Here is a 27822-nt window from a genome sequence, read left to right on the forward strand (position 1 = left end):
GTGAGGTGGATTCAGGAGATTTTCAGTGGGCGGGAGCTAAGGCCCCAGGAAGTGCACCAGGCTTTCATGCAAATTTTACATGGCGGCCAAAACGTGTAACTACAACAATGGAGACACCAGTAAATCAGTGGATTTTTATTTTGAGAATCATAACCCCTGTGAAGTGACTCATTTCACCATCAGCATTTGGTCCATTCGGTCCCATAACATTTGGGAAGACTGGAAGAGCAGCATGATTACATCATCATTTAATTCCCATTTATCATAGCGAAAGATGTTAGCAGGGGGCTAACAGGAAGTTAGCCGGCTCAGCAGACCCGAGTGCACATGCTCCACGGGGCCCAACAATGCAGAAGGTACTTTTTTACCCGGGAAGTCAAACTTTTTTGACTTCATGCGCCTCTGAGCAACTTTCATAGGATACATCCATCCATGGTGGGAACAGTCGGCCTGCTGAGGGGCTGGAGGACGTCACATGATCAACCAATCGCCTTATGACATCACAAGGGGAGCCAAATCTAAACAGCATGTTTTCACACACATTTATAGAAAGATGGAGCAGAAGAAAAAGAGAGAGGATGGTCTTTCCCCAGAGTTTATATAGAGTCTATATAGAGACATCAGGGACACATATTTATCATTAAAAGACATTAAAAACTAAAAAATATGGGGCCTTTAAAAGATAGTACAGGTACAATGTGGCACCAAAAGTAGTTCCCCTATGACTATGAGTCAAAGAACCACTTTTAGTGCTATTTATGACCATTTTTGTTGAGCGTTTGAAAGATATTAATATTGATTGTGCATCGTATTTTGCACCACTGCCTGTGCATGATAAAATAGATGTACTGCCGTGTGCAGTGAGTTGTTGTAACACCTTAAACCTTCCACCAGGGGAAGCTCAAACCACACAGCTCACCAGTAATAACAAACGAGGTCAATTAAACTGCTCAGTCGGGTCGCCCCTTTATTAACTTCCCCTCTCCGCTAATGTGAAAGTGCCACTTTATCTGCCTCCGTCTCAAAGTCCTGTGGTGTGTTTCTACCAGCAGTTTTATCTCCTGTCGGCTACAAGGTGACACTTTTCAGGTCAGTGAAGGGGAAAACCATCCATTTATTTCCACCTCGTCGACGGCTGTGCTTGAGTGTGTGTGTGTATGTGTGTGTGTTAGTGTGAGTGTGTGTGTGTTAGTGTGTGTGTGTGTGTGTGTGTGTGGAGAAATCTAGGAAGTAACTAAACTTTTCGACCAGGACGACGGGAGAAGGCGTTAATCCTCAATTTCCCCTCAAAAACTGTGATTTATAAGAGCAATAACGTCGCCGAACTGCTGGGAAATCACCTTTTCATCACTTCAGACTGTGAACAAGCAGTTTATCGGCTCACCTTTCTTGGGAGGCTCAGGTGAAGAAAGTTTTTTTTTTTTTTTTTCGTGAAGTTGTGTGATTGGAGTTCGTCACCGTCAACCTGAGGTGCACAGGTCTTCACCTTCCCTTCGCTGTCAGGAGTATTTCGGCTTTTAAAGATGAAATGAGGAGGTTTTTCCCGAAAGGTGAGGCTTGTTTCGACTTTTGGACACTTGTTGCTGTTCACTGTTTATCACCTGGGCGGGTGTGTGTGAGGAAATGTTGACGGAATTAAGAGCAAATGTCGACGATTATTCACATGTTGATAATATGGGGTGAAGTGACGCAAACAAAAAGAAATGCATTCTATATGTATTTTGCAACCTTCGTATTAGAATAATGAATTTTTGAATGTCAGTGGGCTCAAGATTAGGTTTATTTGTATTTTGACCTTAATTCTTACTTCTCTTTGTAGCTGTCATTTGGTCACAGTGTGTGTGTGTGTGTGTGTGTTTTGACAGTGGATGCTGGCAGAGAGTTTGGGAAGTGAGTTATGCTGACGCCTGTCTGTATATCAGGATGAGCACTACAGATGGAGCCGGGGCCCTTGAACAGGATGGAGAGGCCCGTGTTGTGCAGATCTACCCCAGGCTGCCCCACGACACAGCTGCCTACTGTCCCCTGCAGGTCAGCGCTGGGGACACGGCGCAGACGGTCATCCACAACGCCGTGGTCACTCTGGGCCTGGATGCCAGCCGGACGTACGGCCTGCTGGAGGTCAGGAACACCGGCGGAGCGGAGAGCATGCTGGAGGCTGGGGACAGCATCTTGGACAGAGTCCTGCTGTGGCCACCAGAGACTCAGAAGTGGCATCCTCGGAGCCAGGGGTACTACTTCATCCTGCAGCAGCAGCAGCAGCAGCAAGCCCACCAAGTGATGCTAGACAGCAGCACAGAGGATTATGACGACCTCTGCAACCTCCAGACTGTGACTGAGGAGAGTATCCTGGAGGCACTACGCCAGCGCTTCTACAGGCTCAAAATCTACACCTACGCCAGCGACATCCTCATCGCCATCAACCCCAATAAGTTCCTGCCTGTCTACTACAATCCCAAATATGTCAAGATGTACGAGAACCATCCACTGGGCAAACTAAGCCCTCATATATTTGCCATAGCAGACGGGGCCTTCCGTGCTATGCTGAACAGGCAGGTCGACCAGTGTATTGTGATATCTGGTGAAAGTGGCTCAGGAAAGACTGAAAGCAGCAGTTATCTCATCTACTGCCTGACTGCCCTCAGCCAGAAGACGTACTCCAGCGGGCTCAAACGGACCATCCTCGGGGCTGGCCCGGTGCTAGAGGTAGGTCACTGTGATGTGGAGCGAGCCGCCCACTGACACCACTGACACCACTGACACCACTGACACCACACTGACACCACACTGACACCACACTGACACCACACTGACCCACATCTGTTGTTGCAGCCCACACTGTTATCTTAGAAATAGTGAGACTTTGAGGGGAGTTTGTTACTTCTGTAGTGTTTCCCTGCATCAAGCATCAAATGCACTCAGTTATCAGTCTTTCAAAATTCTTCGAGCTTGGTCAGTTAACCTAATTAATAAACAAATCAACAATAGTCATTTGTCAAGAAAACTGTCAAACATTTTCTGGTTCCAGGTTCTCAAATGTGAGGAGTTACTATTTAATATCAGTGCACATAGAATACATGTGGGTTTTATAACTCTGTGCTGTGAAATCTTGGTATTTATTTATCTTGTTTTAAGTTTTTAACCCTTTCAGAGGTTCTCTTTTTTTCATGAGGGACATTCTTTGGCTGCAGTCTCTAGCTGCATTACTCTGATATATTCATTTTGCACATATTTTCTGACACTGACTACACAACTAATCAAAAAAACTAATGATCAAACATTGTCCCTATCACCCCAGAAACTAACTTGCATTTCCGAGCAGACAAAGTGACGCTGTTTCTAAATGAATCTTGCTGGCTTTACCAGCCTTTGCACCACCTGCTTATCTTGGGTCATCTTGGATTCATAGAATCATGCAGATTTGAGTTTGCTGATCATCAGATTAATGTAGATATATATGTTTAATTGTTTTTGTGGCTGTAGGTCAGTTGAAGAGTCAAAATATAATACAGAGTGCCCACGCTGGTCTCTGATCTTTTTTTTTTTTTGACGTATTTACTGTTTAAAAGCAGTAAGTGACAAACAAACTATTGTCTTCGTGCAGGAAATGTGTAATCAACAATAGATAACCTCAGAAAAGCAGCGGAATCTAAACCACTGAGGACTCTTAGTCATGTCACTCACTCTTGTTAGTCACCTCAATGTAACATAAAATGCAAAGACTGACGCAAACATTTACCGGTTTGAATAAGAAGGAAGAAAATCTTGCTGAGTTATGATGATCAGTAATATAATGTAATCACCAGCGTTTGTGTCAGTTTCTGCCTCTCATATTTGGAATTACTGTATGTGAAGCTCAGACATTTTGTCAATTCACAAAGTACAGCAGAGAAAAACAGTGGCTGTCTAACGGGAATTTACACTTTCTGACACATAACTTGAGTTTCACTCTCACACATTTAGGTTAAAAAAAAATGTTTTCTTTGCTGGTTCACGTCAGCATGTCGGTGTGTAACAGCATGTCACATTTGCCCACATTTCCTTGTGACAGCTGCTTTTTATTTCAGTTGTTTGTTACGCAATGTGTTTAAATGATAACTGATGTGAAACTAGGCCAATTTTTTAGGGAAATACCCTCCTCCTTGGAACTTACTAACTACCTCTGTGTTTTATGGGGGGAAAAAAGTGTTTTCTGTTCTCAAGGCCTTAACACAAATCAGCATGTGGGCAGGGAGGCATAAGCTGGTTTCACTTCTTTTAAAATACAGTATTACAAAGCAAAATAATACAAAGTTTTATTTGCGTGGTTTTCAAAAAAGCTGCATCTGGCTGTGTGCATCGTTAGAATATGTTAGTTTCAGATCAGTGTATGGTTTACTTATCCATCAATAGACCAACTAACCTTTTTACACAAAGGATCCTGGCGCATTTTGTTACTGCACACATGCACACACACACACACACACACAGTCTGAAGAGGCCAGCGTTGCGTTAGACAAGACTAAATATGGATTCTCCCCCTCCCTGAACTAGTCCAACAAGTTTCTTTGAAATAAGCAACAGCTTAACTATTTTTCCTGTTAACTGGTGACGTTTAGTTGCTTTGTGCTCTTTTCCTAATTCAAAGAGGCACAGATTTAGCTTGAGGAAGGAAAGTGACCCAATGTTTTGGTGTAATTTGATTTTTTTTTTTTTCTTTCTTATCGGGGTAACTATGGAACAAGCTAACAGAGGTCTGGCCACAACAGTTAACCTTAGTTTCAAATAAGCCAAGACCTATAGACAAGATTCTTAATGGAGTTGCAACAATCGGTTGATGTGTTCATTTTGTTGTTTGGGGGTTTTATGTGTCTGCAGTTTGGCTGCTTTGCAAAATGCCTCTTGCCATCTTGGGGTTTCCTTTACACACATGTATGAGTCACACCCTAAGATACTTGTTCCTTTTTTTATCTGAAATTTAAAAAAAACTCACTTTTGATTCAGTTTTGTCCCACTTGTCGGTATGTAGCTAAAACCGCATGTGATTTTAATCTCCCACGTGCAACAAAACTGCCACTGAGTCATGTATTCAGTGTGCCTTTGAAATGTTGTGAGCAATATATCAAAGTGTGATGTTTGATTTTAAAATCAGGATATGATGTGCAGTCAGTAGCCAGCAGCTGATGGCACCTTGCTTTCATTATTAATGGCGGTTCACTGACGAAGCTGAGAGCTGAGCTCCATAGGGGGAATGTACAGGGCGTTGTCTCAGAGGGAACACCAGCAAGAGAAGAGAAACAGGAACGTGTCGGAACAGGCTCAGCCAGGTCTACTGGCAAACACAACAAATCACCTCCTCTTTCTCTCTTTCTACTTAAATCCTGCTCTCTCAGATGCACTCTTTCTCTTCTTCTCCCCTCTTTGTTCAGCTGTGTTTCATTTCAGGGATTGTGAGTGCAGTCTGCATTTTTTTAGGACTCCGCTGGTGTTTGCAGCCCTCAGTATCCCACAATCCACTTTGCTTTTGTTGCATAATGTTCAGGTGATCCTTTGAAAGTCACAATGTCAGGAAATTATCTAAAAAAATCACTCTTTAGATTACCCAAATAAAATCCATAATCATATACAACTAGTGATTAATGGGTCACAAGAGGGTATTGTCAAAGAGTCATCCATCAGTTAAAAAGGCACTGAAGGGCTTAAACTGTATTGTTTGTAATATTCTTGATTAACTACAAAGTCCGGCTATGAAAAACAGAACAAAGTGGATGTTATGTGAATTAGGCCTAACAATTATTTCATCATCAGTGAATCTATAGATTATTTGTTTGATTAATGCCAAACACTGAAAGATGCTGAAAAATGAGGATGTTAAACAGCAGAGAAAAAGATGCAGGTGCTAGAGAATGTTTGGCACGTTTGCTTGATAAGTTTTTGGCAGGTGGCCATCATTTGTCAAAATGACATTCTGTCAACTCAGATATCATAAAACTTGTCCCAGTTTGCCACTGGTATTTCCCACTTTGTTGTCAATTTGAGGCCAAACTCCTGGTAATAAACTTGGAATTTTGTGGACATTTCGAGCAGACCTGATCCACCTGAATTAGCTTTTGTCTCTGTTGGGGAGGGGGGGGTAAGTTCAGCCTTCATTCTCATGATAGTGTCCTTCAGATGATCCAATCCTGAAACTTGGACATGGTGAACACCTGTTTCCCTCCCTCTCCCACATACCATCTTCACTTTTCTCCCCACATGCTCCCAGTGCTTTCCATGCTGCATTCTTTATGAAGTTGGATTGATATTGTTGAAAATGAGAGCCATACATGTTTGAAACCTCCCTTATTGTATTTACAGAGGTGCACAGGGTGGGAACATTCCAGCTTTATCTGTCAGAGTCGATCAGTACAGTTTGGAGGTCTAGTTTGATGTCTGCGTAGGCTTTGCAATGGCCTGTTAAGACATGACCCTCAGCATAGCTCACACTGGAATGAGCTCAGTTTAGATTTTTCTGTTCTTCAGGGAAAGGTTCAAACTTGGGAAGTGGAAACTGATCCAGTCAGTAGTTAATGAGAGCTCATATTCCTGTTTGTGTCATTTTTAGCCAGCTCCTTTACTTGGGTGGAGTCTTTTGTGTTGTTGATAATGATCCTTAGATACTGTCTCCAGTCGCAGAAAACACACTCGATGCACCTGTATAAAGTTTCCTCTTCCTCGCTGCAACTAATGATTATCTTCATCATCAGTTATTCTAGCACTCTGTTTTTCAATTAAGGGTTCCATCTTGTGTTTATTTTAGAGTTGGAAGTCCTACTAGAATAGATTTACGCGACATCTTTGTGTTAGCAGGAGCTGTCGTTAGTCAGGAAAAAACAATGACAGACAGCGAGGTGCATTCAGGAGGTTTTCAGTGGGTGGGGACAGTCGGCCGCTGAAGGGCTGCAGGAGGGTCACATGATCATCAGATCATAAAGGGAGCCAAATCTAAACGAACCGTGTATTATCACACACATTTACTGAAAGGTGGAGCAGGAGGAATTTTGGGGGACACAATTATTTTGAAAAGACATCAGAAGGTGCATTTAGCATAATATGATATATATAACTTCTCGCTTTATCTGAAAAATAGGTGGAAAAATTAAGCTACTTAATTTATAAGGATATGAAACAGAAAAAAAGCTGAAAGTCCTCACATTTGAGCTGCGTGAAGCAGCTAATGTTGGCTGTTTTCACTTGATAAACAACTTAAAATGATAAATAAGTTAAGATTTTCTGTGAAGGTCAGTCAGTCATACAACTAATAGTTCCTCTTCATCAGCTGATTACTGTATTGTTCACCCAATGATATTATATAACAGTAGGAGTTTTCTTGCAGAACTGCTTTAGCAGCAATACAGAAATAAATACCAGCCACTTAAGAGGAACTGTGTCTTAATAAACAGAGTGCAGTTACACTCTCATTTTAGAGGCCTCATTTAGGACTTAATAAAAGGCTGCTTGATGGAGCCACTGCATAATAGACGTGACTCAGACACAGAGATCAGCTCAGTGGACTGAAATATAAGAGTGATGCAGGTGAATTAGTAACGATGATCTGGTAAATCAGAAGGTGATCTTGTTGATCTTGTTCAATCATTGTCACCAATGTTGCATACTGTTGCTAATGGAAACAGTCCCCTGCCATCCACTTATCAAAGTGATTTATCTGATAGCTGCTCTGTGCAGCAAACATTTGCAGTGTTTAGGTTTGGGTGCCAGTGTCTGTGAGAAACGCACCCACAAATTTGTCTGTTTATTTTAGTGAAAACTTATGCTGCCTATGTTTTAAACAGGCCTTTGGCAACGCTAAAACTTCAGAGAATAACAACTCCAGTCGCTTTGGGAAGTTCATCCAGCTCAAATATCTGGAGAGTGGTGTCATCCGAGGGTAAGGCATCGTGTTTTATTTTTCTCACCAGCCTTCTGCACTCATTTAGTGAATCCTTAAGGCCTCTGCTGCACAGTCAACAGTTTATCTTGGCTGATATGTTTATTTGGTTCAACATTTCATTTGTCTTCCTGTGTTATAATTGAACAATGTTGGCACCCACACCAAAGTTTCATAGGTTTTGTTGACATTCTCCTCTTGTGTGTCTCCTGCAGGGCAGTTATTGAGAAGTACCTACTAGAAAAGTGCCGCCTGGTGTCCAGAGATAAGAGTGAGAGGTATAATGTATTACTAAATATATTCACAGAAACACTCTTAATTCACTTATTCATACAAATCTTGAAAATCTTGACTGCTCACATTGTCACCAATTTGTACCTGAATCCTGACCTTTAATATAAGCAGACAACACTCAAAACACTCAGTTAAACCCAACCCCTTTCACAGTGCTGTACGCCATAAAATGTTAACTAAATAACAGAGTAGAAATTAAACTGGCGTCAGCCCTGATTGACTGTATCGGCAATCTGTGACCTCTGACTCACAGGAACTACCACGTGTTCTACTATCTGCTGGTGGGCGCGTCCAAAGATGAGCAGGAGGAGTTTCATCTACTAAAGCCGCAAGATTATCTCTACCTCAAGCAGGTACCTTTGATCTGCACACTTTACAGCAGCACCAATAAAGAGTCAGGGCACCAGCAAAAGAAATTATGTGGCATTAGATGTTATCAAACGGGGAAAACCAGATGTTTTATGGAAACAGGCGCACAATATCTCAAAACTTCTCAACTGTAAATTGTAGCATGTTAATGTTTCTCCTGGTGAATAAACGGATGCCCACATAAAATGGTAAAACTGCACCTTAACTGGTTTATGCTTCTACCTGGACCCTCAGAATGGTTTTATTAAATTGAAAGTGAAAGACCATGTTCACACACTGATAACTTTAGTCTGTTCAGTCCTGTTTATTTATGTCTATTGAAGGTGATGTTGTTTGACTGAAACTTTGTGTGAACTACAAAAAATCTGGTTTTAGTTAACAAACTCAAGATGATTCAGATGATCTCATTTATAGATTATGGATTATGTGGGACAGTTCAGATTGACAGTATTATTTGTGCCCATGCGGCTAATATTTACCCCCTTTCTCCCTCCATATCTCGTCTCATTTTTCTGCAGGAAGACCTCCATTTAGATGATGTGGAGAAACTTGGGCACGAGTACAAGAGGCTCCATCAGGCTATGGAAATGGTTGGCTTCTTGGCCTCCACCAAGAAACAGTATGTGTGATTTTAGTGATGAGGAACTCAACTGGAATACTGCAGTCCAGAGTCAAACACAAGTGTCCAGTCTTTAAGGCCAACTTGTTGGTAAATAGTTAATAGCTGGGATTTTGTTTCTGTCAGACATGTGGGATTTGTCAGCAAGGCCAGCAGCCAGCAGCTTTAGACCGTCTCAGGAATGTATATTATTACAGTAAAGCCTACTCACTTGGTCTTCTAAGAGGGTGAAGAAAGCTTACTTACTAATTACAGAAATATTTGAAAGAGAAACATTAGCTGTTAGCTATTTCGCTCTGTGAAATCACCGTTCACAGTAACACCCAGTTAGTTGCACCAATCTTCAAAACTACACATGTAGGCACATTATTTGGAATTCAACTAAAGACTGTTGAAGAGTTTGTGCTTCCTTTGCCAGTGTCAGTAACAGGTCAGAGCTTGTCAAGTGAAGCAGGGAAAAATGCAGCAATCATGTCGCCAAGTGCCTGACAGCCTGGAGACACAGAGTGCACATAAAAGCACCGACAGCTTAGCTTGTAATGTGTTCAGGTTGGTTCCCCTGGTGAATAACCACAGCGAAGACACAGTAACTGAGAAAGTGAATAAATGTATTAGGAAATGTATAGCTGGAAATGTAGTAGGCGTAAAGTCAGAAACTAAGTAAAATAAAGATTTCTCTTAAGTAAAGAGGCTTAATACAGTGAATTGAATTGGCTGTGCACAAAGAAAAGTATGTAGGGTATGTATCAGTGTGCTTTAGGGCCACACTGATATATTTACATCAACACAGCAGTGTTTAGCCTACAGTCAAGTTTTCAAGAGAAAAGACATCTGAATGAGAAAACAGAAGATATAAACGTCAGGGATGAATTATTAGGCACGAAAAGCAAGCAAACAGTTAACAATATATGAAATAGGGTTGATGTTGAAATGGATATTTTGGCTAAAACCTTTTCACAAAATATAATTAAGTAAAACTCTCCAACAAGTAACTGAAGTAAAGATCTAGGATACCTTTCATGTGGAAATAATTGTAGGTGATGGTTTCCTTTCTTTGCCCCAAAATGCTTTACTTGTATAAGAGTCAGTTAGTGATGTAATGTTCAATTTACGGCGTGAAATAACCACGTTTCATTGATTATAGTGGGATGGCCAAGTTCATATCACCTGTTACACTGCCAGGGCTGATAATCCCACCTAAAGTCCACTCATCCCAACTGTTTGTGTGTGTTTGTTTCCACCATTTAGCATATTTTCCATCCTCTCTGCCATCCTGCACCTGGGTAATGTAACATACACACTGTCAGAGGACACTGAAGTCCTGGAGGTCGGACCTGCTAAAGTTTTGTCCACACTGTCTGAGCTGCTCAAAGTACGTTTCTGAAGCTGTTGATCATGTGTGAACTGGTGATACCCACTGCTAAATACTGCAGCAAAATATAATAATAATGATTATTATTATTGTTGTTGTTGCTATTACAGTCCCCTGTTGACTTCTAGTGTTGTACTAAATCAACAAAAGCCTGTACCTGGGGTGAAATCACATTGCATGCATGCAACTGCTAAAAATGCGTCATCGTTGAGCCTAAAATAGCTCTGTGTTGTTTAAGAACAAACATGTTGTAGTCTGTTCTGTTTGACAAATACAGTAGTTAATGTGCAGTTAGTAGTAGTGATTCTCATGTGGACTACTAATGTTGTAGAACTATCTTAACTGTTTGTTTATTTGGGGTTTTTGTTTTCTAGGTGAAAAAGGAGCTACTAGTGAAGACTTTGGCAAACAGAAAAGTAGTGACAGCCAATGACACTGTAGTTTCGCAGTACACTCTACAAGAGGTATGGAGTTTAAAGTAATTGTTCTGCATAACATTCAGGTGTGTCTGGGATTGTGGCTATTTTTTTTGTTGTTGATAGAATTGAAGTTGTAATTTGCTTTGCGTTTAGGCCTCCACAGCGCGGGACTCCATGGCCAAGTGTTTATACAGTGCTCTGTTTGACTGGATCACCCTTCACATCAACCTTGCGATGCTCAATCGACGAGACACGGAGGAGTCCGTCTCTGTGAGTCACCTGATGCAATTTAGGGCTGCACTATAAAGTAAAAAATATATTATAGTTGCATTATTTATCAAAAGTGCATGGTACATTTAGCAGTAATAACATTAACATATTTCCAATGTGCTGCCTTTCATGTGTTTGCTATGAATTGTCCTGTATTTTTAGTGTTTGTCCATTGGTGTGCTGGATATGTTTGGATTCGAGAACCTGCAGACAAATAGCTTTGAGCAGCTGTGCATCAACTACACCAATGAGAAACTGCAGTATTACATCAACCAGCACATCTTCAAGCTTGAGCAAGTAGGTGTTTTTCATTTTCATTTTTCATGACATTCAAGGGTTCATTCATTCCAAACAAAGAATGAGAACTAACCACCCACTGTCAATAAAAACCTTGACATGGCCTGCACCTTTTATTTCATGCCTCATTGTTGTATTTGCACTCTATTTACTTCTCCCGAGTAACCTCATTATTTAAATAAAATATATTCCAGGAAGATTATGTATCAGAGGGCATCACCTGGGAAAACATTGACTACACTGACAACAGTGGCTGCATTCAGCTGATCAGCGAGAAGTCCACCGGACTCTTTGACCTGCTGGATAAGGAGAGCAAGTAGGTGAACTTTGCTTGTAACACCATCCCCTGCTACAAAAATATGCAGAAAAAGCGATCACCATTTGTTCTGCGGCAACTAATCAGTCAACACAACAAATCCAGCTGAATTTGATTTTGGATTTCTTCCATACTCAAGCAAACATTTCCGTCAAGAGAGCTGGATTTCCTTAACACCTAATGATACAAAATACTGATGTGTTTATGATACTGTGTATCATAATATCATCATAATTATTACATGTTTTCTACCTTTCGACTCCATCAGTTGACTGATGCATTTAGGATGCTGTTGACTTGCTGTTTTCTGTATCTTCAGCCTCCCTGAGGCCACAGATGAAACCCTGCTGGGCAAGTTGAAGCAGCAGCATCGGGACAACCCAGTCTTTGTACCCTCTTCAAATACAGAGTCGACTTTTGCCATTCTACACTTTGCTGGGAGGGTTACATATCACATCAAGGTGGAGTATATTTCCAACACTGCAAACATCTTTTACTCTGCACAGTAAATAATTATTTTCCCACCTACCTTTGAAATTCAGTAAATGTACTTTGCATCAGCTCCACCACTGTAACAAAGCGCCTGTCTGCAGCAGCCTTGTTAGATAAGCCACCGTGAGAAAAACCTGAAAAACCTTTTGAGCTGAGTGAATGATTAATGCTGCTCCCTCTCCCAAGAGGACTGTTTTTGCACTGTGAAGAGCCACAGATTCCCTTTTGTGTAACTGCAGCAATAACCTAAACATGCATCATGTTAATCATGATTCTCCTCGTTCTTCAGGATTTCCGGCAGAAAAACACAGAGCACATGCGCCCTGAAGTCGTATCACTTCTACGGAGCAGTGAGCGGGCGTTCCTGCATCACTTGGTTGCATCTAGTCCAGAAGCACTGTTCAGATGGGGAGTCCTCCGAGCCACAATTCGCATCCTCACAGTGTTCAAGAACATGGGACGCCAGCGGGCACAACTGTGTAAGCATGTTTAGCTATTAAACGATCAGCATGTTCAGCTTCCACCAGACTGTGTTTGTGTCTTTGCAGGAATTCACTGTTTGTTGACATGACCTTTTTTGGATTAATCTGTCTCTTTTTGTCTCATTGACACGTGTTAGCCTCTTCTGCTTTTGGTGTTCTAATGATTAGACACATCTAATTTATTGTATTGTCACCACAGTAGCTTCCAGACAAAGTTCCCGCAAGTCCCTCATAGAAATTAAGCGCCACAGCAGTGCCATGGACCGACTGTCCAGGTAAATTTACTACACTGGTGCATTTATTTTGGAATTTACTGCCACTGACATATGTTTGTTTGATAGAACCAAATGTATTCAAACTGACCATGGGTTTTCAGGCAGGCATTTTCTGTTTTAGAGCATTAATAATTTAACAACTTTCACCATGAAACATCCAGGTTTCATTCCAAACCCAGACAAATACTGCATTAAAGTACCATTCATTATTGTTCTCACTTATTTATTCTTAGTTAGTTAAGCTTAATTCACTCAGTAAATCACTTGTTGATTGTGCTAGAGAGACCTGAAAAGAAATTACATGTACACAAGATCACAACAAGAAAAGACATTCATTCAAAACAACCAACGCGCACACGGCCTCACCATTTAAGCTTGTAAAATCTCACTGGACTAAAAGACATAGACAAGCTTGAAACATTTCCTGAATACAAATAGTCTTTTACTTTTACTTACATTTTTAAAACACAATATAGTGACCCAGACACTGTAGATGAACACCTGTAAACATGGAGATACACTTTTAAAAAGAAAAACCTACTCTTTGCTGTTAAAGTTAATGTGCCTCTCTGATATTTACAGTAACAGTCTGACTCTGGATTTCTCCTTTGATCACCCTGATGAGCTGCCGCTGGATGTTTTTGAAGACATCTTTGCCAATTACGAAAAGAGAAAGTAAGTGTGCCATATGACTTTAGTTTAAACATAACATGATGAGTTATGTCTCATGTTTTATCTCCAGAGTTGTATGTTGAGCCTCATTTTGTCTCTATTTACTGCAGGAAAAGTAGAAGTGGCCGACAGAAGCAGCTCATTCCAATGGTAACGTGTTAGTAACAGGCACAGCATTGATGAAGCATTTTATGTGATTTCAGAAGCAAAACTTAACATTTTAAAAGTGAATGAGCATTAATTCTGTTTGTTGATCCCTCAGTTTGGTCACTTCCCCTGTCTATTAATCCATGTGTCCAAAGCTCAAAGACTTTTTCATGTTTTATTTAACAGAACCTCATGGATTTCCACTCACTCCGGCATGTTGTTGGTGTCACCGCACATGACCGCACCAGCAAATTCATCTTCCACCCTCATCGGAAGACAAAGCCCCCTACAGTTGGCACTCAGTTCCAGGTTTGTCCTCCATGTACCTTTGCTGGCTGTTAGTCTTTTCCAATGTATGTCACATGATGACAGGATTTAAGTGTTAATTTAAATTGATAAACCCATTATTTGATCACTTCTATCAGCTTAATACTCAGATAAAAGTTATCTTTTCCATTTTTGGAATGAAACATTACATATTTTCTTTTTTAGCTGTCTAAGAACCTGTTGTGTCAGTGACAGTTTTATAGGGATGACCCCAAACTCTTATTCTCATCTTATTCTACATGTAGAGCTTAAGATACTAATACTGCAGGTCTCTGAGTATCCATGTCTGAATTTCACAATATCAGCACATAAATAACGCAGAGCAAGTGCTCTACTTTGTGCCAACATTTTTATACGCACAGATATTTCACATCATTGCAACCAGAGCGTCTCACCTGAGAAAACACTGCTTCTGCAAAGAACTCTTAGGCTCTCCCAACTGTGCATTTTGCAGAAGAGCCCCTGCTGTTTTAATCTTGCAAAAAAAAACCTCCACCTTTCCTTTTTATTACAGAGACGAATGCAGTTTTTAATGTACTATCATAATAACTCAACATCAACCATCACTGCATATCTGTATCTCACAGGCCTCGCTCACAAAGCTGATGGAGACAATTGAAAAAGCAGAGCCATTCTTTATTTTCTGTGTTCGCCCCAACGCTGAAAAGGTAACATCATCCTCGTCAGTTTAGTCCTACATGTTGGACTGTATAACACAGCTTGTCACTTGGGAATATGTTTTGTTTTTACAGAAGGAGCTCCACTTCAATGATGAACTTGTGCTACAGCAAATCAAGTACACAGGCATACTGCAGATGGTTCACATCCAGAAGTCTGGCTACAATGCCAAATACACCTTTGAGGTGGGCAGTCATTTGAGAAAGATTTAGATTATATATAATTATACTACATTGTAGTACAATTAGTTTGTATATTTTTATGCACCACAAGGCAATGTATGTGAAAACCTACTTTATAATAAACCTGCTTTTGATTCTGATACTCTTTCTCTCTTGATGGCAGGAGTTTGTCAGGAAATTCAGAATGTTGCTTCCAAAAGGAGCCACAGGAACTCCAGAGCACGTTACTGAACTGTTTCAGAGGATGAAGCTGGATAAAACCACGTATAAAATAGGAAAAACCCAGGTACATATTCTTTGTCATGCCTGTAACTTCTTCTGATCTTAACCCAACATGGTAGTAGTGTGTATCACAGTGTCCAGAGGACGAAAGTAAAGTCACTGTGTTTGGAAACTTACTTTACACGGAGGTCACACATGAGTATTGACAACATCCACCAAATGGCATGACTTGCTGGAATTTTGTGATCATCAATATGAATCAGAGAACACATCACTCACTAAAGACACACTGTAGATTTCACACCTTAGATAAAGTTATAAAAACACATAAAAAGTCACAATAGTAATGCATGTACTGAAATGTACAACACATCACACAGTACAAATATTTCCAGTGGTTTCATCATTCTTATGCCTCTCTGACATCCACTCAGGTGTTCCTCAAGGAGAAGGAGAGGCAACTACTCCAAGACACACTTAACAAAGAAATGATGCGTCGCATCATCGTCCTGCAGCGCTGGTTCCGCACCTGTCTGATCAGGTTACACTTCCTGCAAAGGAGAGATGCTACTATGATTATACAGGTACCACTTACAGTATAAAAGACTTTAAAATAGAAGATTGTGGGAAATCTCCACGTGGAGACTACTAGGAGGTAAAAACACTCAGCCCATCAGTGTTCCAAGGATGGTTTAGGTAATCAGTCCCCTTAGCATGCCTGCTTAGTGTCCCAGCAAAAATAAGAAGTCTAAGAGTCTAAGAACAAATAAAGAACATGACTGCAGACTAAAATTAAAAGTATTTTTACATTTTTTTTCAGAGGAGCTGGCGTGAGTTTTATGAGAAGCATAACCGAGCTGCTACAGTGATCCAGACAGCTTGGAGAACTTCCCTAAAGAAGTCAAAGCAACAAGATGAGGATGATGACGAGAAGACGTCCAATACCCAGCATGGATCAGCCAGGTAAACATACCACTAAACTGTTTGCTCATTGTTATGTATGTATTGAATACAATGTCACTTTTGTAGAGTTCAACTTGATTTAAAGGATGTAAAAAGGCAACTGCATGATTTTATAATAGAAGCAAAGATATTAAAGATACCAGGTCCAGAGACGCATGAATATTTTTGTGTAAATATCGGGTCCATTTGTTAAAGGTCCCATATTCTCCTCATTTCAGGTTCATATTTGTATTTGGAGGTCTTTCTGGAACAGGTTGATAGGGTTTAATATTCAGGAAAGCACAGTTTGTAGGCATGCCATTGACACATTATACTGAAAAGACATTAAAATGTGCATTTTGCATAATATGGGACCTTTACCATGGCCATGACGAGCATTCTGAGTCAATATGCAGCATGCAAATATGCCATCCACCCAACCCTACTGAAATACAATACTAAAGAATAAGAAGAAGAAAAGTTGAATACATAATCACAGTTTGACTGAATGTTCATTCAATAACCTCATCAAATGGTGTGCATTAATGTCCAACTTGCATCAAGGGCCTTTACTCAGGTCTTATATTACATAGATTGTACTGTCGTTCTGTATTCCACACTCTCAGTAGCACATTTTACAGTGGGTGTGTCTGTCTGCAGTGAATGTTGTGTTCTGGGGAATGTGTGCAACAGGTAGAAACATATTCCAAGACAATATTCTAGGCTAATAACTTTTTTTCAAATAAACACATAACATTAACAAACATTTGTGGTAAGAATCCCTTAAATTTGGTTATGAAAGAACTGTGACCAAGAAATGTATTGAGCAGGACATTTTACTATTTTAAAAAATACACCAGCCAGTGCTCTCTGGTGGCCAAATATTATATAGCATTTGTTGTTACTTACAGGCCAACAGACATGCTGATACCCATATATTTATAGTTTTAACTAGCCAATGTGTTACTTCTTGTTTATGTATGAGTTTAGTTTATTGTTATCTCAAGTAAATTGGAATCAAAACCGATAATAAACCATTAGTATTTATATTATGGACACAGCTGCTGTGATGCCAATCTGATTTAGTGGTTCTTTCCAAACAGTTTGACAAAAAAAGAGTTAAAGAGGCAGCACAACGTGGAGCGCAGCCCCTGCAGGGACCAGCAGCCTGACTCAGTCAACAGCCAGTTCACACAGAGGGCCAGGAGCAGGGAGAGGCGAGAGGGCAGAGGATCCCCACCCCCTCTCAACAGACCCCTCTCTGTCCCACTGGAGACTGACCTTGTCAGGGATGATGGCTCCACCAGCCCTTCCATGAGCAGGACGCTTCAGCGCTACAAAGATGTGGGGGGCATCAAGGACAAAGCTGAGAGGTGGCGGGAAAGACAGAGTGATGATTCGAGTCCAGAAATACGGCGACGACAACACAATAGGAAGGAAGACTTTCAGTAAGAATCCTAAACTCATGAAAATCTTTCTCCACAAGAATAAAACGTACTGGAGTTCTGTTAACATGCCCCTAACAAGCTCTTTCAATAACGCCATAAACGTCCTTTGTGTTTCACCAAACGTAACATATGTTTCTGTTCTTCTCTCTGTCGTGTTTATCTCGTTACAAGATGTTGACATGGCAAGAATTTCTCATGCACGTCTTGATGCTGTTACCGATAATTGCAAAATGTTGTCTTTTAGTCCCACAATATTCTACAGCCCTGCTCTTATTTCCTTCTACAACCCAGGTACAAAGGGAAGTCTATGTCTGCTGACGAACTGTCCAAGATCAGCTCATCAGGCTCTGATAGCTCACCCTGTGCCAATGAGGTAACATTCGTCAATGTGTTACTACACAATCCAATCTGTGTTTGCATCCACAACATTCTGTCCATTCTTTTTTGCCTCTCGTATAGTTGTTTTTAGTGTCCAGTACAACAATGAGTGTTGGCACTGGATTGTCAGAGTACTGTAGTTCTGTGTGCTTTAAGCTGACAAACACATGATTGGAGGCTCCATACACACAACTCAAAGAAGGCCTCCCAGTCTGTGCCTCATCACCTTTCCTGGCCCTATTAGGTCAAGGTACGTCTCCGCAAGCAGCCCAAACGCAAGCGGCGGTTAGCTTACGCCCGCAGCGGTTTGATGATTAACTTTGGGGGCTCCAAGGAAAGCGAGTACTGGAGCTTTCCGCTGCCTCCCATCAGCCCCCATGTGCACGGCATGAAGAGCTCGGCCAGTAGCGTGGATGTCCGGGCCCTCAGATCCCAGGTCAAGGTACTGACCGAAGACACGTTTTGACAGACCCCGGCTGTCCTCTGCATGCAAGCCTTGCATGTGTGTCCCCACAGGTTGCATTGTTCTAGGACTTCTGCCCTGCAGCCCAGAACAAAAACAAATGAGCTGTTGCTTCAGAAAAAGGAAATATCAAAGTCCGTCTCTAAAGCTCATTTCTGATCTTTTTTGTCTCTTCACCCAAATGAGCCGTAGGTCAGCAGGTCCATGTCAAACTCACTACAGACTATGCTGTATTGCTGTTATGTCGTTTTGCTTTTTTTCACTTAAAAATTAAGATGCTGATTGTGTTTACAGTATGAAATACAAAACTACAAATTCATTATTACTCTCGTTAAGGCTAAGACAGTCTTTTGATTTATTCCTTGACACAGCTTAATCATATTTATCTTTTTATGACTATACATGCATCGTATTGAACTTGAACTATATGACAAACCAATTGTTGAATGAACCCATGTGTAAACAACTGGTGTACAGAGCCAATCACAATCACAAAAGATTTAAAATCAGCAAATTTGACAATTAAATCTCATTTGCGTGTGTAAATAATGTTCATAACACACTCACACAATGCTATTAATATATGAACTAACTTTGCTCACACTATTTAAAGCAAAAAAGGTCAAAGTTAATTGGTGGCAGGAGACGGTGCGGCTTTGCATGATGAGGTGAAGCGGTGAAGGTCTATCACTACTGCAATGATCTTTTGTTATGTCTTTGTGGCCTGGTTTGGTGGGGGAGCTGTGGAGGAGCGCTGGTGCAGCCGCTGCAGGGGGACACAGTGGGGACTGAGGACTAACTCTGTTGGTTGGGACATGAGAACAACTTGTTAGGCTTTCCTGTGAAAATGTTTTCACAGTTGCTTTTCACAGGTTTTATACTTTGACTTGGAGCCCATTCATGTGTTGATACTGTTGCAGACTCCAGCAGAACCTGATGGGTCGAGGTTCAGTCTCCCAGCCAGGCGCACCAATGAGGACTCGGAACAACAGGGATCTAACCAATCACAAGTCACAACCCCTGACAGGTAAAACCCTTCACTCTGTTCTTAGGAAATTGCTCGGGGCTTTGAGATTTCAGGACCAAGCTTTATGTTTTTAACAGTAATTAATGTATTTCGTGTGTTGCTGCATGGAATTGATATGAACCTTCTTTTCTGCAGGATTTCGTTTCTCAGTAAATTCCTGAGAAAGCGGGCACCTAAATATTCCCCAGGCAGCAACTCCCCGTCAGATAAAACCGGTAACCAAAAGTTTTCAGACTCTCCACAGCAGCAACCTTAATGTATTTAATTGTACAATGCAGATATTTTGAATATACACATACAGTGCACTTGACATGAGGGCAAGGTCTAAAGCAGGGCTGTCAAACGTTTTTCACTGAGGGCCACATGTAAACATGCAAAGGCTGGGCCACTCACCAGAAGTGAGCTATGTTGCTAACTTTAATCCACTAGAGGTGATGTATATCCTCACCTCTAGTGGATTAAAGTTGCCATCTGGACGCTCTTTGCTGATCTGCATTTTTTTAGGGAATTTGAAGAACCTCCACTGAATATAAATGTTGTGTTATGTGGGTTCATTTTTGTCATGTGTCCTATACGTTACCAGTAAATATAGTGTTTAAACTTCGGTTATGTCAGCCTAATAATGCCACATCTCCCTCGTCTGACCGCAGTCACCTTGTCCAGCTACACTCCACATCCCTACCACATGCCAAGCCAGGACAGTGGGAGAGTCGGTCGAAACCCGACCATTCGAATCAGCCGTGCCACACGGGTGATGCAGTGGAACGTGTCTCTGGACCGTGAGATCACCAACCCCAAAGAGCTGCGAAACCTGGACGAATTCCTCGGCAATCAGGTGATGATCAGGCTACATAATAAAATACATTTTGACTTTTATAATGGAATATTTTTTTGGCTTTTTCCTAAATAAAAAATGAAATTATTATTATTATCCATTTCTAATGGATTTCTAGCATTTTGGAAAATAACTTAAGAAGCTGTACAGAATGGACAATGGATTATATATAATTTTTAAATAATCCTGTATTCCTGGGGCTCCCTGGTAGCAGAAAAGTTAGAGCACATGTCAAATAACAGTCCCCTATTTGATTTCGTACTCTCTCTTCCCATCCAATTATGTTTGTTTTGCAAAAATGTCAAATAGAAAAATCCTGTACTCAGCATGGTCATAATTTCCTCATGGCTGTTTTCAGGTGAATGAGCTGCGAACTAGAATAAAAGAGCTGTCGGCAACAGAGAGCCTGTTCCTCACAGCCACCATGCAGTTCAGAGAGACCATCAAAGGCATGTACTCTGTCCAGGTCAGTTCAACTTTTTCCTCTGTACAATAACAAAGTTAGTTTAGTCTAGTAGGAAGAAACTAGGGGAAACAGTCTTTAACACCTGTTACTAGCACATGTCTACCACATCTTTAATGTTACCGTACAATATTACCTTACAGTCTTTACAAAAGTAGATTAATTCAAGTCTATTTTACTTAAATGTTAAATCTTCAGTGTTACATGTCTACAGGCTAGCAATATTAAGAGGCTTGAAGGTGGTGAAAGTGGTCACTAACTGCACTTCTCATGCACACTTTGTGACCAACAGAAGCCCCAAATCGGCTACAAAGATCTGATGAAGGGCTACCACAACAAAGTGAACACACTAGCGGGGTCCAAGCAGAAGTTAGAAGTCTCACTGGTGGTCAACTTGTTCCAGTCTGTGCTGGACGGCTTTATTAGGGGCGAGATAAAACGAGTGGAGTGTGAACCAGTTAAGGTGAATTTGAAAACTTCAACCACTCTCTAAACTACTTCGTGAGTACAAACTATCATGTGACTCACAGATAATATCTCGATTTTGGCTTCTCTCAGGCCCCAAAGGCGACAAAGAAGAGGAGAAAAAAGGACAAATGTGTAAGTTGAATATCTTTACCTGCTTTGGGAAACTTCTGCATTCTACATCCAGGTAAGTCATCCCAGGTCATTGTCTGTCTGTCCTCTCTCTATACAGCCTAATAGTCCTCTGGATCACCTGTTCAGCACGTACCAGGTGAACATCATGCAGTCATGTGACCTGTGTGGCTCCTACATCTGGGGAATGGAGAAAGCCTACATGTGCAGTGGTGAGTTCAAAGAGCTGCGAGACCACAAATAGTAACGCCTTAAATAAAAAAATACAAGAGGAACACAATTAAATTGAACCTTATTTTTCCTTCTGTTTTTTTTTTTTCATTTTAGCTTGTAAGTTAATATGTCATAAGAAATGCCTGACCAAAATCATCACAGACTGCTCGACACGGTGTGCCAGACAGGTAGGAAATGATGTTTTTAAATACTCCTAAAAATACTATGGTATGATTGAATAATTCTAGGGACATACACATTGAATTTCTGAAAATTCTCTGTCCGCAATTCTCTCATGTACGTTCCTCCTCTTGTCTTTGCCTGTGGTAGGATGACAGTGTACCAGGCTCACTTCACTTCGGGGTGCACGTGTGTGTCCTCACCAGTAAAGCTAACCCCGTGCCCAAAGTGGTGGAGTTGCTGCTGATGCACGTGGAGCTGAATGGCCTCTACGCGGAGGGTATTTACCGCAAGTCGGGGTCAGCCTGTCGAGCGAGGGAGCTCCACCAGATTCTGGAGACTGGTGAGAAACGTTACCCAACACATCTAGGCCGCTACAGTCTACCTGACAGGATACCTGACAGGAGTTCCACATAGAGAAAGATTTGTCTCCCTTAATTCTCCATATTCTCTTTATTTTCCTTCTTATTAGTCTTTGTTAGTCTAATCACTGCTGTTAATTTGTATGTTTTTTATTTTATATATCAGTTCAAGTTCAACAAAAAGGAAAATAACTTAAAACCAGTATGCTGCTTTTTTTTTTTATATTCTAAGGAGCTATAAGCTATATACTTCATATAACTCTCATATAACACCCTTTGTTGCCTCCCTGTGGAGACTGAAAATAATTAAAATACTAACAAAATAATTTTCCATTTTTTGGTGTGTTTCTGTCGTTCTGGCACCAGATCCTGAGGCAACATGTTTAGACAACTACCCCATGCACACCATCACAGGTCTGGTTAAACGTTGGCTCAGAGAGCTGCCGGACCCCCTCATGACCTTTTCCCTCTACAATGACTTTCTGCATGCAGTGGGTGAGTGAACATAGATGGTATTTTAATTTCTAAGGGTAAACCAGGAAGGCGTGATTAGCATGTACGCATCTTTTTGTAGTATTTTTCTGACGAATGGATCTTATGTTATCCTAGATTGCAAATTAAACCGAGCTGCTGATCTGTTTAATGGGTAAGAGGGAAAATAGTAGCTATTGCTATTGAAACTCTGCTATTTGAGTTCTATTTTTACATATTTTGTGTTCAACTGCAGTAGAGGACGGATGGCAAACAGGCTGTAATGGCTGTAATATAATCCTTTGTGACAGTTGGGCCCAATCAGTGCACGTCCACTAAAAGTGTTTGGTTTTGCCACCAACAGGCTCATATTGCTATTCTAAGTGTTTGAAGGATCCCTACAGAGATAGACCTGTAATATCCTTTCCTATTCATTCCACACTGTAGACTCAAACCCAACATTTTCATCATTCATTAGTCTACAGATTATTTTCTTGATTAGTTGATTAATCATTTTGTCTATTAAATGCCAGAAGCTTGTGAAAGAATCATCACTACACACAATTTTCTGTCAGTCAGCCAATCGATAAAATTATACTCGGTTCAGCTCCGTTTTAAATTCCTGTCACAGGTTATAAAAAATCCCGATATGGATATTTACTCTACTGGCAAGTTTTTGAAGTTTGTTAACCTCCATGTTTGTTTGCCCTCAGAGCTGCCAGAGAAAGCTGACAGAATACGGGCTGTTTACCAAAAGCTTGATGAACTTCCCCCTGCTAATTACAACACATTAGAGCGGCTCATCTTTCACCTCGTCAGGTAAGAAGATCTCTATCACTTCCTTCTCCTGCCTCTCCACTGTGATGCTGTTATGTCTTGTGTGTTGCCAAAACAAAATAATATTCAGTATATGCTAAAATGTGGGTTGCAAAGAGTCCTTCACTCTTCACGGTGATTATTTGATCCTGTGGTTTGTTTTTGCACAATTGAAGTCCTGTGAGTCGTTGATCTGTGTGTCTTTTCAGGGTTGCAAAGGAGGAAGAGCACAATAAGATGTCGGCAAACTCTCTTGCCATTGTGTTTGCCCCGTGCCTCCTGCGTTCACCTCATGTTGACGACCCCTTCCTCGGTATCAAGGATGTGTCCAAGACAACAATGTGAGTCAAACTGCACACTCCCATAATTCTCTGCCATTTTCAAGAAGTCTAATATTATGTGTTTGTTTATTTTTCTTACACTGCATGTTTTCATCTTTGACCGTGTTTGTCTGCAGGTGTGTGGAGATCCTGATCACTGAGCAGTTCAGACGGTACACTGAGAAGATGCAGAATATCCAAGAGCTGGAATACGCAGAGGCCCTAGCTGTCAATCAGCTGAAACTGAGGAGACAAAACACGGTGAGAGAAAAATACAAAGTGTTGAAATTAAATATAACATTTTTAACCCTTTTTGATCCAAGCCCTGGTGATATTGTGCTCCTACTTATCAATATATTCCAAAAAAATCAATACCTTTGTGTCCATATATATATATATAAAATCCAATGATTTTTTAAGACAAATTATGGTGTGTGTGTGTACATAAGTTTGAACCAACCAATTTCAACCAATAATATCATGACATCCATCAGTCAATCTTCAGTTTTCAGCAGCACCAAGCTAAAACTCTTTAGTTAGCTATCGACAGCATCAGGTATCGGTGTGTGTGTGTGTGTGTGTGTGTGTGTGTTCAGGTGTTAACCAAACCTTCCTCCATGTCCTCAGAATAGTGCAGTTTCAGGCCCACTGGCTAGAATTAATTCACTTTGAGGAAAGTGGTATCTGTGACAGCTCAGATTATGCACAAGGCATTTTACAGTGGACTGCTTCCACAACAGCATGGAGGATATAATGGGCTTCATCTCTCTCTCCCCCTGTTGAATACTGTTCACTCATAGGTGTACAACGACACACCCACTTCAATGCTCATATCAAATTCCTCCCTTCGTTTTGTCTTATCTGTCTATTGTGTTTTACTCTGGAATACATTTCAACACGACAGTGAGATGCTCTCTTTTCATCTGGACTTTTTTAAGTTTGTCAATCCAGCTGAAATATTGCAAAGATGCACAATGCATCAAGATGGCACAGACCATCAGCCCACACAAACAAACTGAATTCACTGTCAAGCACTTTCTTGATTATGAGCATCCTCCTTTAGAGTATATTGATTTTATTCCACACATTTACATCTGCGAGTTGCCCAGTGTAAATCAGAGTCAGCAGCTGTCCCCTAATGTTTAATGCACAGTTGAGACAAAGAACAGCTGATACCCAACCACTGCTCTGATCTCTGTGCAGATTGTTGAAAAGCGTTCAGAACTGAACGCCCCAGAGCAAATCCATTCGGACGAGACCGAGAGGACCCTCATCGATAGGATCAAGTCCATCAAGCAAGAAAAGTGAGCCAAGATTTTTTTATTTCACCTTGGAGTTAAAAGCACTGCTCTTTAAATCAGTTTGAATATTAATATCTTCTTTTGTTATTCTCAGGGTGGACTTGGCCTGCAGGCTACCTGATCTGGAGCAGGAGAACTCTGACAACGACAACTTGGACTCGTCGTCGTCCATGAGCACAGACAGCCTAGAGGACCGCCTGGGGAGCCTGGACTCCGAAGGTCAGTAGGGAGGTAAGGTATGTTCACCTTCCTCTGGGTTTTAGAAGACAGCTCACAGATAAAGTTATTGTGATTTATATTGGGCTTTTTTCCCACAATGGTACGTGGTGTCTGGGATAAGATGTCCTCATAATAGCTGTAGATAAAAGGTAGGGATGCCTTTAGTCCTACATTATAATAACTGGTTCTGTTAATATCAAGTGTCTTTTGTTTATTGTTTCCAAACAAAGGCTACAATATCAACCCAGCACTATCAGGTTGACTATCAGACTCATAGCAGATTTGTTCACTGGTCTTATGTTTCTATTACCAGGAAAAGTGGCCATGCGATTGAAAACTCAGAGGCCCCACTGCCCGCCTAAACCTCCTGACCTGGCGCAGAGAGTCCGAAGTCTGATGGCTCAGACAGACGATGAACAGAGAGAGTTCGAATTGGGACTAAAGAAAGATGTTACCCTGTCCATGTGCTTCCTGCCCAGCCAAGACGACCCCTCCCCGACCGACAAGCCCCACATCCCCAGCAAGACTTTAAATGGGAGCTTTGACGACCTGGACATCCCTTACATCGACGAGGATGAAGATCTAACCTGATTATTCTCAACTATGTGTCAATAGAAGACCTGTGTTATGTAAAAAGGAACTGTGCACCTTGTTTTATACACTTTTCCATTTGTCAGTGCTGCTATGGAAACAAAGTGCTTTGTGAATTTATATGTAGCCTATTTAATGGGAGATCGTCCCCTCAGGGTTTTTACAACAGATCTGGAGAAGACCCAACAGCAAGGACCACTCTGCCTCTTCATACCAGTACAGTGTGTGGTTTTTAAACATATTTCTGAATTGTACAGTGCACATTTTATAAAAGGTAGGTATTTTGCATCCCCTCTGTGAGGCTGTGTGAACATGATGGGAAGCAAATGAGGGAACAAGCGTCTCCTTAATTAATGGACATGATCCTGAGCTCAATCACAGTGGTACAAATGGGAGTTTGCGGAGTCCTGTACAAAAAAAAATATCAAGTAAGTGTACCAAAAAGATTCATCGGCACAAACGTGCTTTGGGCTCTCATTGAGTGCGTTTCACTTTATCTGCTTTTTTTTTTTTCATTCTCCTTTGATATTGATTCAGTGTACCTGTAAAGGGAATAGTCATATTGCTGCCTTTTAAACTGACTGAAAACACTTCCGTCTCACACTTTTCTTGATATTCACCAAGTAAACATTTTGTCTATACATGTAGGGTTTTTTTTTTTTTTTTAAATATGCATGTCTGTACATTTTCTAGTCGGTAGGATTAATGCATATTGTGGTAAGCATCCTCCAAGTTTGAATTTTGTCACCAACTGAAATAAACAGACCATTTTCAAATGTCTCCTGCTGTAATACAAATGATTATAACCACTAATTCAGATTCGACAAGTCTCTTAACAGTATATACTACGTTCTATTTAAGAATTAGGTAAAATATAAAAACCTAGATTAAAAAAAATACTGACTGATGAAGAAAATGTAAAAAAAATTAGCAAAATAAAACATGAATGATTGTTTTATTATAGGAGTCTAGACAATATACCAAAAGCCAGATTTAATATTATTTTTAGATACATGTTGGTTCCATGGTTTGTCACTAAACCTTTATTACAATACTACACACAGACTACACCAGGAAAAGGAAATTTGGTATCAACATTTTAAACAATAGGTCTCAAGTGATCATACCATTATAATAAAGGCATTTTAATTGTTCATGCGTTCCTTGGAGTTTTCTTGTTGTTTGTCTACATTTATCCAAAGAGCACCTTAAACTAACTCTGTCTGAATACAGGAAGTGACCCCACCCAAATAGTTTTCCCATGTAAACTCATATACTGTGATATGTGAAGAAGCTATAAGATGGAAGTTACAAAGACAAAAGAGATGTTTTTTATGTCAATTAGATCATGAATGACAATAATACCTGTTGTATGGCAGACCATTCTTGGTAAAATGTGTGTCTTTCAAGGTACCTGACGTGTTACTTCAAAGTGTGTAATTATGTGTAAATATACTACAAAGATTTAACAACTCGTCTACGTTCATTTTGAGTCATGAATCCTAATAACTAAGAGCTCCAGACTCAAACTAATGCTATTTCAAAGATCTTTTAGTCTACTAGCTGCTCAGAAACCCACTTCTACTCTCACTAAATCAGAGAAAAATAAATGACATATTTTCACTTCCATTTTTTTACAGTGGCTCACTACAAAGTTCTTGTACCTGCAAAAATGTCCAGCACAAAAAGGTTTCATTTTGAGTACATTTTCACCACATTCTTTGTTCAGAAATATAAAACTTGTTCAGCACCGCTCATCCTTTCTTGTGTGTTTTTATGGACTCACTTTACATGGTTCTGGGTTATCTAAAATTAAGGATATTGCGCCTCAGGGTGCACTGACATGCTCTTTTATATGCA

At 40.6% G+C, this 27822-nt stretch overlaps 1 protein-coding gene across 1 annotated transcript; it reads left to right on the top strand.

Annotated features, from left to right (window-relative positions):
* The first annotated feature begins 1001 nt into the window (after nt 1–1001).
* Nucleotides 1002–26722, top strand: LOC139213950 (myosin IXb). Its single transcript, XM_070844669.1, has 41 exons — nt 1002–1550; nt 1866–2706; nt 7809–7903; nt 8119–8181; nt 8451–8550; nt 9085–9185; nt 10434–10557; nt 10932–11021; nt 11130–11246; nt 11409–11543; nt 11738–11859; nt 12179–12320; nt 12641–12830; nt 13033–13108; nt 13691–13783; nt 13891–13930; nt 14114–14236; nt 14842–14922; nt 15007–15117; nt 15278–15400; nt 15771–15920; nt 16157–16299; nt 17382–17726; nt 18018–18099; nt 18349–18546; nt 19488–19594; nt 19730–19809; nt 20245–20429; nt 20788–20895; nt 21185–21355; nt 21451–21492; nt 21590–21701; nt 21817–21890; nt 22033–22225; nt 22611–22739; nt 23429–23534; nt 23741–23872; nt 23989–24112; nt 25055–25155; nt 25247–25371; nt 25685–26722. Exons 2-41 carry the CDS (start codon nt 1924–1926, stop codon nt 25960–25962), a joined length of 5694 nt encoding a protein of 1897 aa, XP_070700770.1. The 5' UTR covers nt 1002–1550; nt 1866–1923; the 3' UTR covers nt 25963–26722.
* Nucleotides 26723–27822: the final 1100 nt, after the last annotated feature.

Source organism: Pempheris klunzingeri, chromosome 15 (assembly GCF_042242105.1).
Source record: "Pempheris klunzingeri isolate RE-2024b chromosome 15, fPemKlu1.hap1, whole genome shotgun sequence".
Classification (NCBI taxonomy): domain Eukaryota; kingdom Metazoa; phylum Chordata; class Actinopteri; order Acropomatiformes; family Pempheridae; genus Pempheris; species Pempheris klunzingeri.